General features: G+C 35.0%; 1 protein-coding gene across 1 annotated transcript; it reads left to right on the plus strand.

Moving 5' to 3' along the window:
• The first annotated feature begins 365 nt into the window (after nucleotides 1–365).
• On the plus strand, nucleotides 366–3,359 carry LOC139849463 (uncharacterized). Its single transcript, XM_071839121.1, has 5 exons — nucleotides 366–821; nucleotides 939–1,211; nucleotides 1,896–2,285; nucleotides 2,397–2,622; nucleotides 2,842–3,359. The coding sequence occupies exons 1-5, from the start codon at nucleotides 366–368 to the stop codon at nucleotides 3,357–3,359; spliced, it is 1,863 nt and encodes a 620-aa protein (XP_071695222.1).
• Nucleotides 3,360–16,045: the final 12,686 nt, after the last annotated feature.

Genomic DNA, 16,045 nt, shown 5'->3' on the forward strand with positions numbered 1-16,045 from the left:
GGTTTTAACTGCGACTAAAGTTTTAAAATCGACAAACCGGTCATTAAACGGTAAAAACCCCCCTTTATAATAATAATATTACTTATATATATATTTGTATTTTTATAAAAGTAAACTAATATAGCGTTAAGCTTTGTTTAAAAAGATTCACTGTGGAACGAACCGGACTTACTAAAAACTACACTACTGTACGATTAGGTACACTGCCTATAAGTGTTGTAGCAAGGTTTAAGTATATCCATTCTCTAAATAAATAAATATCTTGTGTAAAATTGTATCATATTTAATAGTATTTCCTGCAAAAATATAAGCTATTTTATATACTACTCTGCTAAAACATCACTAGTTTTGACGTAGTATTAGGCATGGATTGGTTAAGTCACAATAGGGCTAGCATTAAGTGCCATAAGAAGATAATTTCTTTTCCTTTGACCGATGGGACACGCGTTGTAGCCCGTGGGGAATGTGGTGGGTTTAGTTATCCCATAATTTTGATAATGAAATCTAAGAAATATCTGGCCAAAGGGTATGAATCTTTTCTGGCATATGTCATTGATGCAAAGAAAGATCAGAAAACGGTGTTCGATATCCCAGTAGTTTCCGAATATTCGGAAGTGTTTCCAGATGAACTACCAGGGTTACCGCCGGTTAGAGAAGTCGAGTATAAAATCAATCTAGTGTCGGGAGCCACTCCTGTTGCTAAAGCTCCGTATAGATTAGCTCCTTCGGAAATCCGTGAGATGATGTCTCAAATTCAGGAGTTGTTGGATCAAGGGTTCATTCATCCAAGCTCTTCGCCATGGGGTGCACCAGTGTTATTCGTGAAAAAGAAAGATGGAACGCTCCGAATGTGTATTGATTACACAGAGTTGAATAAGAGAACAGTGAAGAATAAGTATCCTCTTCCTAGAATTGTTGATTTATTCGATCAACTCCAGGGAGCTTCGTTCTTTTCTAAAATCGATTTGCGCTCAGGGTATCATCAGGTTCTTGTTGCTGAATCTGATATCCTTAAGACAGCTTTTTGTACGCGATACGGTCACTATGAATTTCTTGTTATGCCATTTGGCTTAACGAATGCACCTGCAATTTTCATGGACTTGATGAATCGAGTGTGTCGATCGTTCCTTGATAAGTTTGTGATCGTGTTTATCGATGATATCTTAATCTACTCCAAGACAGAAGTCGATCACGCATCACATTTGCGTCAAGTATTGGAATTGCTGAAACGTGAAAAGCTCTACGCAAAATTTTCAAAATGCGAATTTTGGTTGAGAGAAGTACAATTTTTGGGTCATATTATCTGCAAAGATGGTATTAAAGTAGATCTAGCAAAGATTGAAGCGGTAATGAACTGGAAATCCCCTAAGACTCCTACCGAGATTAAGAGCTTTTTGGGATTGGCTGGTTATTATCGTCATTTTATTAAGGATTTTTCTAAAATCGCTGGTCCTTTGACAAAAATGACAAGGAAAGATGTGGCGTTTCGGTGAAACAATGAGCAAGAGGCAGCTTTTCAAACCTTGAAACAGTTATTGTGTCAGGCTCCTGTGTTGACTTTACCTGAGGGGTCTGAGGATTTTATCGTGTATTGTGATGCTTCGTTAGTAGGGTTGGGTTGTGTGTTGATGCAACGAGATCGGGTGATTGCTTATGCTTCCCGACAGTTGAAAACACATGAAAAGAACTACCCTGAACATGACCTAGAATTGGCTGCAGTTGTGTTTGTCTTGAAACTATGGAGACACTATCTCTATGGTATGCATTGTGTAATCTGCACCGATCATAAGAGTTTGCAATACATCTTTTCATAGAAAGAATTGAACATGCGTCAGAGAAGGTGGCAAGAGTTGATCAAGGATTATGATTGCGAGATTCGTTACCATCCTGGTAAGGCGAATATTGTCGCTGATGCTTTAAGTCGTAAGGGATCCGCTGACACTGTTAAATTCATGCGAATTGAGATTGTCTCGGATTTGATTGAAAGACTGAAAATCTCGCAACTCGAAGCTTTAAAAGACGAAAACTTAAAATCTGAATTAATGGTGAAACGAAAAGAGGATTTGACTAATGATTCTCGAGAATTAAAAACCTACCATGACAGGGTTTGGGTACCAATGATTGAAGGTTTGAGGGATTTAATCCTAATAGAAGCTCATAAATCAAAGTTATCGATTCACCCTAGGAGCGCAAAGATGTATAATGATCTGAAAAAGTTGTATTGCTGGCCTACGATGAAAACTGATGTCGCCCATTTCGTAGAGACGTGTCAGATTTGTGCTCAAGTGAAAGCTGAACACCAGAAACCATATGGGTCGTTGCGTCAATTAGAGATTCCTGAATGGAAATGGGAGCATATCACCATGGATTTTGTGACAAAGTTACCCCGAACCCAGAAAGGGAACGACATGATCTGGGTAATAGTCGACCGACTAACCAAGAGCGCGCATTTCTTGGCTGCTAGTGAAATAACTTCTTTGAGTAAGTTGGCACAAATGTATCTGAATGAGATAGTATCACGTCACGGGATTCCTTTATCTATCATGTCTGATCGAGATTCGAGATTTGTATCGAACTTTTGGAAGAGTTTACAGCAGAATTTAGGAACTCGTGTGAATCTGAGTACTGCGTATCATCCTCAGACTGACGGTCAAAGTGAACGAACCATTCATACACTTGAGGATATGTTACGAGCTTGTGTTTTGGAATATGGCGGTTCTTGGGATACTCATCTGCCATTAGTTGAATTTGCGTATAACAACTCTTATCATTCGAGTATCGGGATGCCACCGTACGAAATGTTGTACGGTCGACGATGTCGTACTCCAACATGTTGGTTAGAGGCAGGAGAAAAACAGTTTGCTGGACCAGAAATAGTTCAACAGACCGCTGAAAAAGTAGCGATTACTCAAGAAAAGCTAAAAGCTACAAGAGACAGGCAGAAAATGTATGTTGATCCGCGTCGACGACCAGTAACTTTTCTTGTGGGTGAACTGGGGTATTTGAAAGTTTCACCATGGAAAGGGGTAATTCATTTTGATAAACGTGGAAAATTAGCACCTCGCTATATTGGGCCTTTCCGTATCCGACAAGTAGTCAATGATCAAACTGTTGTGTTGGATCTTCCACCAAAGTTATCCGGTATTCATGATACCTTTAATGTATGTTATCTCCGCAAGTGCAAGGTAGATGACGAAAGTCAAATTCTTCCATTGCAAGATTTGAAAGTGGATATGAATAAAAAGTTAGTAGAAGAACCCGTTAAGCTATTAGATAGAAAAGTCACCAAGCTTCGAAAGAAACAGATTTCTATGGTGTTGGTAAAATGGAGACATAGTTTAGGATCAAATTTAAGTTGATGAAATCTAGATACCCTTACTTGTTCGACACTAACCAGATTTCGAGGATGAAATCTTCTTAAGATGGGTAGATTTATAACACCCACTTTTATGGCCTAGAATTTATAAGTATCTCGATACTATTTTTTATATAATTTAAATATGAAATTTAAATTATAGTTAATTGATAAGATTTAATTAGAAAAGTGAAATAATAAATTATGAGTGAATAATTTATTAAGTGGTCAAATGAATTCGTTTGTGACGATGGTTACAGAAAATATATGTTTAACTAAATTGGGCTCCGTTAGGACTACCTAATGTAAACATTGTGTTTTAAATAACGTCGTAATAACTATACAAAATATTAATACGTATGAATTATTTTGATTAAGTAGGTATTAGATTATTTAAGTATTTGAATTAGCCTAATCTAAACTATACGATAATATGTCAATGATTGTTAATTATCTATGAAATTGTATAAGAAAGTAAATATAAAAACATAAGTGTGCATGTGGTACACATAATCGCATAAATCTCAGTAAGTTGACATGGATAATGATTCATGCGTGAATCATCTTAGAAAGATGACTAAGGTGCCTTGTAAGCTTTACTTCGATGTTAAGATTTAGTGAAAAAGTGCCATGTTTATTCAAGTTGTGCCACCACATGAAGCCTATAACTATAGGATGCTTATTCATCGATTTTACTACACTATAAATACGTGATTACATATGTTATTTCAAACCATCCATTTCATCTTTGAAAATTACATATACACACTAAAATTATATAAGTAAGGATAAGGTTATTATAGTACAAGAAGCGCAAGTTAGGGCTACGAGTATTATAAGTGCGTCAAGATCTTTTGAAAAGATCGCAAAGTGAGTGCTCTCATATTAATTGTTAAAATTAAGATATGTAATATTATTATGTTGATTGCTATTTGATAAGATATGAGGTATGTATACTTATTATGAGATATTATTTTATATATTGAGAATGGTGGATTAGGGTTCGAAATACATAAAGCTAAAATATTATTATGTTAAAAGAAACCCACATGGTTGTTATGTTACCTGTGCGCGTGACAAAGTCACACGCACGAAGGTCCTTACACGTGTGTGAACTCTCACGTGTTTGAGGTTTAGTTGGTTTCAACCGTCCTTATGTTTGATTGATGTTGTTTACTGAGATTGTATCTAACTTGGAAGTATCATATTCCCAGGTGACAAAGGGAAGGAGAAGACTCAGTAATATAAGATCTCTGAGTTCTAGCCTTGTGAATCAGGTGAGTGGGACTATCCTTATGGATGTTGTTAATTAGTAACATGCGTAGTTACTAGTCATTGCCATGAACCACGAGATTAGACCGATTATCATAAGTGATTATATTATTGTTATATACTCTGTTAATATGGTTAAGTGGTTATATTTGCACAAGTGATCACCTTCGACCGGGTAGGTGGAAGAGGTCAACCTTGACCGAGTAGGTTGGGTTCGGTTGCTACTATCTATGTAGTATAGTTCAAATGACTCGTTCGTTGCGTCAAGAGGACTATGCAAGAGAGTCAGTAGCAGGGACTATCTATAAGCCTTAGCCCGATCAGCTAGTGGTTGAGGACCCCGTACAGGTCGCCGGTCCTCTTGAGATACGTGATGTATGTGTTTAGATTGATGCTGGGCTTGAGACTATTTCGTCATATCTGTTTGGATATCTCATTCACTTAGCTTCGTGCTAATCCCCCACATCTTCTCCCCTGTAGGTTTGGTGCTTTTACGCTCGGGACAGGAGAAGTCGTTTGTGGGCTAGTGATGTTTGACACGCTTACACTCTGATGTTTTGTAACAATAATACTCGTTGTATGTTTTAAGTAACACTGGAATAAAAGTGGGTTGTATAATATTAATACGTTTTATAATAAAATAAAATGTTAGTTTGCTTTCCGTTGTGTTTAAAAAAAAGTACGGTGTTACATAATAAACTCCGTTTGTCCCATGATTTGTTCTTCATGCTTTTTGTTAACAAAGGCTTCAATTTGTATCTCACCAAGCTTTACAAGAAAATCGTTAGTAATTCGTCATGTGTAACGATCCCACTCGTATCGCTGGATGTTGACTCTTTTGACTCAACGCATCCGCGACAACATTCGCCTTACCCGGATGATAAAGTATCTCACAATCATAATCCTTTACCACATCCATCCATCTACGTTGGCGATAATTCAAATCTCATTGATCGAATAGTTGTTTCAAACTCTTATGATCCGAATAAATCGTACTCTTGACGCCATACAAGTAGTGGCGCCAAATTTTCAACGCATGCACCACCACCGCCAATTCAAGATCATGAGTCGGGTATCTATTTTCGTGTTCCTTCAATTGTCGAGAGGCATAAGCAATGACTTTACCCCTTTGCATTAGAACACACCAGAGCCCATTTAACGTGGCATCACAATAAACCGTCATATCTTCTACTCCTTTCGGTAACACCAAGACCGGAGCTTGACACAATTTCTCTTTCAACAATGTGAAGGCAATCTCTTGCTCGTCCTCCCAATTGAATATCACATTCTTCCTCCTCAACTTTGTCAATGAAGACTCGATCTTAGAAAAGTCTTGGATAAACAACCGGTCAATCCGAGAAAACTTCGAATTTCCGTAGGTGTAGTCGGTTGTTCCCAATTCTTTACCCTTTTTATCTTCCCCGGATCCACTTGGATACATTCTTTGTTCACAATATGGCCAAGGAATTGAACCTCCCTTAGCCAAAACTCACACTTGGAAAGTTTAGCATACAACTTCTCCTTCCGCAACGTCTTCAACACTTCACGCAAATGACGTTCGTGTTCCTTCATACTCTTAGAATAGACAAGAATGTCGTCGATGAACACAATTATTGACTTGTCCAACATAGGTTGACACACTCGGTTAATAAAATCCATGAATGCTGCCGGTGCATTCGTAAGACCAAAAGGTATTACTACGAATTCAAAATGCCCATAGCGAGTTCGAAAAGACGTTTTCTCAATATCTTCCTCACGGACCCGCATTTGGTGATAGCCGGACCGTAAGTCAATTTTAGAAAAATAAGTCGCGCCTTGGAGTTGGTCAAACAAATCGTCAATCCGAGGTAATGGATAACGATTGTTGATCATCACTTTGTTCAACTCCCAATAATCGATGCACATCCGCATACTACCATCCTTCTTCTTCACGAATAAAACCGGAGCGCCCTACGGCAAAGCACTCGGTCGGATAAAACCCTTCTCAAGCAACTCTTGGGTTTGATTTAACAACTCATGCATTTCTGATGTGCGTAGAGGCGTATATGAAATAGCTTATATTTTATTAGGAAATACTATTAAATACGATACAATTTTAAACAAGATATTTATTTATTTATAGAATGGATATACCTAAACCTTGCTACAACACTTATAGGCAGTGTACCTAATCGTACAGTAGTGTAGTTTTTAGTAAGTCCGGTTCGTTCCACAGGGAAATCTTTAAACAAAGCTTAACGTTATATTAGTTTAAATTATAAAAATACAAATATATATATATATAAGTAATATTATTATTATAAAAGGGGGTTTTTACCGTTTAATGACCGGTTTGTCGATTTTTAAAACTTTAGTCGCAGTTAAAACCTAATGTAAAATATTAAATAAATAAAATACTTAATTTAAAGCGTAAAATAAATAACGATAATGAAATTGCAATAAATAAAAGTGCGATAAAATAAAATTACGATAATTAAAGAGTACGAAAATTAAAAGTGCAATTAAATACAATGACAATAAATAAAAGTGCGATAATTAGAAGTGCAATTAAATATGAAAAAAAAGGAATTATGCTTATTTAAACTTCCATAATCATGATGTTTGACGTGTTGATTTTAGTTTATTCCCATGGGTTAATTGTCCTTTGTCCTGGATTATAAAGTGCGAGTGTCCTCGTCAAATTATCCTTATACCCGAAGTCAAATATTCCAACTAATTGGGGACTTAAACTGTAACAAGGTTTTAATACTTTGTTTAATAATTACACCAGGATATCGACTGCGTGTAACCCAAGGTTTTAATACTTTGTTATCAATTATGCCAAGTGTCCTTGTACATAATTTCACCCCTGTTTTAATAATTCTAGTGACTATTAATCCATTCCTGTGTCCGGTTAAATGAACGATTATTCGTACATATAAATATCCCGCCCATCGTGTCCGATCGAGTGTATATGGTTATTTATAGGTATGTCCAATTGTAAATCTTTATATTAAAATTAACAAACTATCATTTAGTTAAATAAATATAAAGCCCATTAATAGCCCATAGTCTAATTTCCACAAGTGTCGTTCTTTTGTCCAAACCCCAATTATGGTACAAAGCCCAATTACCCAATTTTAATATTTTTAGCCCAACATCATGATTACTTCGGTATTAAATAAGTATAATAATAACTTAGCTACGAGACATTAATGTAAAAAGGTTGAACATAACTTACAATGATTAAAAATAGCGTAGCGTTACACGAACAGAATTTCGAATTACACCCTTACAACATTCGCTAACATACCCTTATTATTGGAATTTAAAATTAAAATTAAAATTAAAATTATAATATATATATATATATATATATATATATATATATATATATATATATATATATATATATATATATATATATATATATATATATATATATATATATATATATATTTTACGTTGATGAATGAGGAGAAAAAGATGTGTTTGATGTTCACCAAAAACGCGAGTTTTATAGGCAATGTGGGCTGGAAAAGGGGCTCATGCGATCGCATGAGTTTTGCTCCTCCAGGTCATGCGATCGCATGGCCAGCTGGGGAGGCTCACATGTTGTTGTTTTCTTCTGCCGACGGTTTTTATAATATAATATAATATATATATTAATTTTAAGAATTAATTATATATTATATTATATTCATGTGCATAGTTAACTTGTAATTTTTAGTCCGTTGCGTCGAGCGTTGAGAGTTGACTCTGGTCCCGGTTCCGGATTTTTGAACGTCCTTGCGTACAATTTAATATCTTGTATTTTGTGTTTCGAATCTTGTACTCTTGTAATTTTGAGACGTTTCTCATCAATAATTGGAACCTCTTTGATTGTACTTTGTACTTTTGAGCTTTTTGGTCATTTACGTCTTCAATTCATCGAATCTGTCTTTTGTCTTCACCTTTTATTATTTAAACGAATATAACTTGTAAATAGAACAGTTGCAACTAAAATCTTGTCTTTCTTGAGGGATAATGCTATGATATATATGTTCGTTTTTAGCATTATCAAATATTTCCACACTTGAGCGTTGCTTGTCCTCAAGCAATATAGTCTTGAATAAAAACATAATAGAATCACTTCTTTATTCTTCACACTTTGTACATCAGTGATTTCATTACGGCGGTATGAGCAATGGTAGTAACGTTATGGTTTACAGTCCCACATGACTATAAAAATTTTAGATCCTTTAGGGAAATTGGATCTTTATGAAAACATTTGATCTTTTTGAAAATTAAATCTAGCTTTTACCCTAGATAAGTTTTCCGGGATAACCCTTCACCGGTGTTTGCAAATTGTTTTTGTGGGTTTTGTGGGTTTTGTGGGTTTCAGATTTGAAAATTTTAGTTCAAAACTTGTGGTTTTGTGTCACCCACTTGCTAACCTTGTATTGGGAAAGCAACACGTCCAGTATACTTGTTCCGTATATTACCTTTCGGTAAACTACAGTCCGGTTGTAAAGGAAAGCGTTGAACAAGCAACTGTTAAGGTAATGTCCCCTGACATGCTTTTAATTATGGTCTATAACATGTCGGATGCAATTACTATCCTTTGTAGGAGCAATAGTAAAGCTCACCCTTATAATTTTTCGGTCTGGCACAAGGTCCTGTCTTTGACCATGCTATGCAACCACCGTTCTTACGGTTGACACCCAATTTGGTTTAGGTGACCTAATGAATTCCAGGTGAATTCCTAGGATTTTACGTTCAATGGTGATGAACGCATTGAAAATGGGTTTTCAGAAAACAAATCGGTTTGCAATTTTGATCAAAATATTTTCTCGTTCAAGCACGAGTTTAGATATCATCGAATTCCATGAGTTTGAATTCTCAATCTTTAAGGTCAATCTCTAGGATTGAGTAATATCAGGCTTAAAAGCTGATTTTTGATCTTTAAGGAGATTATCCTTTTCTGGGGATCTGATTCATTAGTCTTATCTAGCTAATTTGCACGGCGTCCTCCCTATTTTACGAGACAGATCCTCTCATGGTTAGGATAAGTCTGACCACTTGGCGACCCTGTTTGATGCTGAGGTCCATGGATTTCCTGCTGATTTTAGTGATGACTTTTCTAGATTTTTCGTCAACCTACAGCTGGTCTGGACGACAACTTCATGACCTAAATCAAGAAGCGCGTTTCTTTTTCGGAAGACTTTACTTCCTTTTAATGATGGAATTGATTCATCATGTAGATCCATCTTTCTTTCAAATATATTACAGTAAATCGGGTAAAACTGATTAAAATCGTCCAAAACAAAAGTATCTTCAGTTATTTGTTACAAAAATATGTGTGATATATGTTTTAAATAACTTGGTAAATTTTCCCACACTTGGCTTTTATTTTCCTTTTTATTGTCCTCTATTCCATTTTAAATGAATTCTAACATTTTGGGTTGTTTCTCAATTTATGTCCTTTCCGAGGTAACAATAATTTCGGTGTTAACACCTAGTTTTATCGTTCATAAATATGTATAAACATGATTTTGAATTCATTTAATTGAAAATTTTGAAAAATTTTACTAGAATTGGGTAGTCAGTATATAAGACTAGGGCTGTTCTTTATTATCAGAGAGCACTAGATTCTAATACAACTACTGCGTTACTAGTATTTTTAATGGTAACCAAGTGTATAAGTTAAAAATTTTAAAAATCCGAAAGAATTTAACCCCTTCCCACACTTAAGATCTTGCAATGCCCTCATTTGCAAGAAATCAGTAACAATTTAAATTATTGAGGGAGATTAGCGTAGAAAAATGATTAAATTTTACCAAAGTTTCCAAACATATTGGCGTTTGTTTGCTGAATGATAAATGGTGCATATCATTTGTTCATTCCATCTTGTTGTTACATCACATTTATTTTTCATCTTGTCGTCAAAATTACTAGCTTTTGCTGAACTTAATGCCAGTCTTTGAAAATGCGCTGTTTTACCCTGTTTTGTACAATCAACAATATACATACATACAAATATAAACATGTATGGCAATTTGAAATGGGACTTAAAATCCCACTTTCAAACTTTCAAATCCTAAATGGGAAATATTAGTACACAATATTAATAAAATGATAAAAATTATATAAATATATCTAATAACGTAAGTTTAAACATGAATAAGTAAAAAGATAAAAACATAAAAATCATAAAAATAACCAATGGAACTAAATCAGTCTGGATAGGGGTTCCAGTTCATCTCGTCAGGTGGGTTCCATTGTTGGTTATAGGTGTTCTGATAGGCTTGGTTATAGTCATACCGGTTAAAGGGTGGTCGGATGTCAGGGTTGTATGGCGGAAAATGAGCAGGTCGAGTAGGCACGTGATTATTTGGTACCTGATATGATAGTTGGCTCAGGATTTGGTGCTGATGAACTAACCAGCTATCGTGTTGGCGTCGCCTATAATCCTCGTACACTCGCTCGGAGTTCCACTGCTCGTACATACTATGTCTAGCCGCGTTCGTCATTGCTTCCTCATCTATACGAACGTGGACGTCAAGAATAGCATCTCGAAAGACATCCCTAATGTCTTCCGCTTCCTCCATTTCCTCGTCTGATCCTTTCTCTACCTGAGGATGATTACCTTCATAGGGAATTGCCTGGTTGCGTCTACTCTTCAATACCTTAGCACCCGTATAAACCTGCAATCCTATGGTCTCATCCTGTTCTCTACAAACCTGTAATGGACCCCCTTGGTTCCTATCAACACCTAAATACTCTCCAACGAGAGTAACAAAAATACCTCCTCCTATTATACTCCCGTCCTGCATTCCTTCTACCATTTTAGATAAATAAAAACCAACACGGTAAGGGATATTAACAAAGCTTCTCGGGTCTCGAATACACTTTAGGTAAAATAAATCATGTAAGGTCATTTTCTCCTTATTGTGACCTCTCTGTGTAATCGAGTTAGCTAAAAATCTATGAATTACACGAAGCTCGGCTTTGTTAATATGTAAGTAGGAGTGTTTTCCTCCTAGTGTAAAAACATTATAGTTTGACATACGCCTCCAAACGGAGTTCGCGTTAAAATTCCTATCTACCCTTTCACCACGATAAATCAAATTCATACAATCAGGTAGTAGCAATTCACTAGGAGTGTAAATCTGTAATGCCCTGGCCATGTCCATCATGGACATTCTGTACATCCTACCGCCAAGGATAAATCTAAGAAAACTTCTATCATCTAACCTATCTACATCTACATTTAACGCTATAGTACTCATCAGCTCAACACACCATTCCTTATATACAGGTCTACGAATGGTGAAAAGACGTTCCCAATCTGTAAAAGAAGAACTGCCATACCTTTGAATCAAATGCTGTCTAACACGGTCAGCTAGATGGACCGTTTCTAAAGGATTCCAATCAATTACCCTCGGCACCTCTACCTCTTTTGTTACTAATTTGAATTTATTACTTTGATATGATGGGTAATCTCTCCATCGTCTATCGAATCTCAAATTAGGATGCAATGTGTGTTCAGGAATTGTTGGGTATTCTACAGGTAGATGTGGCGGAAATACTATGAATTCATTAGGTAACTGTAGCGGGTCATAATAAGGTACATGTTGATCAGGCTGATGTTGTTGTTCCTGTTGTGGTACTTGTTCGGGTTCTGGCTCGTATTGCATTTCTGGTTCTGGTTCTGGTTCTGGTGCTGGAGCAGGTCGTCTAGATGATGATGATCCTGAACCTCCAGTATCGGCTCTCTGCAAAACACATTAAACACAAAATTTGTGCATCCAAATATGCATTAGTGTTAGCAAAATAACAACTTAAATTTTACCACAATAACATGTTAAATCAAACTTAAACTTATACGCATTTTCACAATTTTTACAATTCTACACTTTTTCAAATAAGCACATATGAAAATATAGACAAAGTTCATAAGCATTTAACTCAAATAACATGTCAAAATAGTCATTACTAATAATTAAACAAGTCTCAAATGGCAATTATATCAAATTAATCAAGTTCATGAATTTTAGACTTAAAAAGTCCACTTTAATCTCCAAAAATCATGTTTAGGATCAAAGTTTGGATCATTTAACTACCTAAACATGTTACACTACTCAATTAAGCAACAATTCATGACAAAAATCGGCCATAACCTGTTTATATAAAAAAGCCCCAAATTGCTCAAGAACACAAACCCTAGATTTCTAAAAATTTTGAACTTTTTGGCTTCAAATCATGTTAAATAGCATCAATCTAAGTTATACATGCATAAAATACTATCAATTTAACACTAATTACACTAGAAATTAACAAAATTGCATTAGGTAAAATATTGGTAATTATCACAAAAACTAGGAAATTTATGAGTTTAGGGGTGTAATTTTTACCTTCTTTGAAAAGCTTCTGAACAATTTCATGATTAGAGCGAGAAATTTGACGAATTACGGTGAATTTTGGTGAAATTTTGAGAGTATTTTGGGGTATTTTCGTATGTGTTGTGTGTGTGTTGGTGTGGTAAAGAACAGAACATACTGCCTTTTGATGCTGGCCTGATTTTCAGCTCCATGCGATCGCATGGAGATGAAGTGTAAACCCCATGCGATCGCATGAGCGTCCGGGTACAGTAATTTTGGCTTTTTTTTTTATATAAAACCTTACACTTTATAAAACATAAAATTAATAAAATTTTAAAAATTTATTTCTTTTTAGGATGAGGGCGTTTCGGATCGATGTCCTAGTCCGTCCCTCGACAAAATTTTAAAATTTGTCAATTCAAAGCGCGGTTTTAAAAGCAAAGATTTTTTTGGGTTTTTAATATTTTTGGCATACTTTAATTCAATAAGATTAAAAATCATGATAATAAAAGTTCTCGTCCCTCTCTCGGGTAAAGCAATTTCGGTTCAACGACCTAGTCTTCAACTCACGACGAATTTTAAAAATCATATTTTTAACTTAGCGAAATAAAGTAAATTTTTGTTTTTTTAAAATTCACACCAAACTTAAATTTAAAATGCATAAAATTAAAAATTCATATTAAAAATTCACACCAAACTTAAATTATATTTTTGTTTTTATACATACAAACTTATATTAAAAATATTAATTTTTCAAATATTTACAATATATTGATGTAAAAAGTTTACAATATTTTAATATTAATTTTAAAAACAAAGTAAAAATAGAATTAAAAATCTTTTTGGTCTTTTATCCCACTTTAATCAATCAAATATTATCAAAAATATACGCCCCTCTTTTCGGTAAAGTAATTTCGGTTCAACGACCTAATTTAACTCATGACGAATTTTTGAAATATTTTGGTTGAATGATTAAAGATATTTATACCTTAAGAATAAACGGTAAATTTCGCAGTGATGTAATAAATTTTTGTATGATATCAATAATTTCGGTCGCAAGACCTAATTTTATCGAATACCAATTTAATACTTTATAGCGAACAAATTAGCGTTTATTATCAAAAGGTTAAAAATAAAAATAAAAATAAAAACTGTACAAACTTACCTGTGAGATAGTATTCTTAGTGATATGCTCTAGCCCACTCATAAGATAGTTGGACTAATTGGTTTTCCATAGCTACATAGGCGTAACCTCGAGCATTCAACGTTTTTTCTTCTAAACATATGAACGGTCCATCTCTGCATAGCGTAACAAATTCGGTATTGGAATATGTTTGATTTGTCGAGCATTTTCCTTCGTGTGCCCATTTTCCGCATTTGTGACATCTTTCAAGGTGTCGTGCTCTTCTTTTCGCTGCAGATTTTGATTTTCCTTTACCAAATTGTAACTTATTATCTTCGCATCTGGATTCTTTTCTTACTCCGTCCAATTTTTCTCTGATTACTGATACCAGTTCACTTGGAAGTGTGTCATTATTACGTTTAGTGATTAAAGCGTGTAGCATTAGACCATGGTTTAGTTCACAGGAAGTCTTCATTTCGTAAAACCTAAAAAAAATAAAAATTTAGAATGGGGGGAGAAGACTAGTTCTTTAGGGTCTGCTAGGGAAAGACCATTCGGGTTCCATTTTCGAGAACTACACGAAAACAGAAAATCTAACTCTAACAGAAATACATATTATCCTTTAAAGACTTGATTCTCCTCACACTTAGTTAGCTGTGGTGTCAAAATTGTGATTAACTTCGTTGTCGACTTCCGTTGGACTATCTATGTAATGTTTAACTCTGTGACCATTAACTTTAAATTCAATCCCATTTGAATTTATTAATTCTACTGTTCCGTATGGGAAAAATCTTTTGACTATGAATGGTCCAGACCATCTTGATTTCAATTTTCCAGGAAATAGCTTGAATCGTGAATTGAAAAGAAGAACTCTGTCTCCTTCTTTAAATTCTTTTGAACTTCTGATTCTTTTATCATGCCATTTCTTCGTTCTTTCCTTATAGATTAACGAATTTTCGTATGCTTCATGTCTTAATTCTTCTAATTCGTTTAATTGACTTAACCGTAGACGTCCAGCTTCATGTAAATCAAGATTACATGTCTTCAAAGCCCAAAATGCTTTGTGTTCAATTTCTACTGGAAGATGACATGCTTTTCCTTAAACGAGTTTAAAAGGTGTGGTTCCAATTGGAGTTTTTTAGGCTGTTCTAAAAGCCCAGAGTGCATCCTCCAATTTCATGGACCATTCCTTCAGATTTGATCCTACGGTTTTCTCTAGAATACGTTTTAAAGCTCGGTTGGTATTTTCAACTTGTCCACTTGTTTGTGGATGATATGCAGTGGAGATTTTATGAGTTACTCCATATCTTTTGAGAACTTTCTCAAGTTGATTATTACAAAAATGAGTACCCCGATCACTTATTAAAGCTTTCGGTGTTCCAAACCTTGCAAAAAGACGTTTTAAAAAGTTGACTACAACTCGTGCATCGTTAGTTGGGAGAGCTTGTGCTTCCGCCCATTTAGATACATAATCAATGGCTACGAGAATGTAGAGATTATTATGAGATTTTGGAAATGGACCCATAAAGTCAATACCCCAAATGTCAAATACTTCACATTCTTGAATGACATTTTGTGGCATTTCATCACGTTAACTTATTTTTCCGGCCCTTTGACATGCATCACAGGATTTGCAAAGAAGGTGTGCGTCTTTGAAAATTGTAGGGCAATAGAATCCAGCATCGTAAACTTTTCTTGCTGTAAGTTGAGGCCCATAATGCCCTCATGTTGGTCCTGTGTGACAATGGTTTAAAATTTTACGAGCTTCATCTCCGAATACACATCGGCGTATTATTCCATTGGGACAACTTTTAAACAAATGTGGATCTTCCCAGAAATATTATTTTATATCACTAAAGAATTTCTTTCGTTTTTGGTACGACAATCATTTTTTAAGGAATCCACATACTAAGTAGTTTACATAGTCTGCAAACCATGGAATTTCATTATAAT

Source organism: Rutidosis leptorrhynchoides, chromosome 5, assembly GCF_046630445.1.
Source record: "Rutidosis leptorrhynchoides isolate AG116_Rl617_1_P2 chromosome 5, CSIRO_AGI_Rlap_v1, whole genome shotgun sequence".
NCBI classification, from domain to species: Eukaryota; Viridiplantae; Streptophyta; class Magnoliopsida; order Asterales; family Asteraceae; genus Rutidosis; species Rutidosis leptorrhynchoides.

Bases quoted from the DNA above. Each gene is read 5' to 3' on its own strand.
- LOC139849463 (XM_071839121.1), top strand. From the start codon at position 366: ATGGATTGGTTAAGTCACAATAGGGCTAGCATTAAGTGCCATAAGAAG. The intron at 822-938 runs GTGAAAAAGAAA...GATCAACTCCAG, and splicing joins GGGGTGCACCAGTGTTATTC to GGAGCTTCGTTCTTTTCTAA. The intron at 2,286-2,396 runs GTGAAAGCTGAA...CCCCGAACCCAG, and splicing joins CGTGTCAGATTTGTGCTCAA to AAAGGGAACGACATGATCTG.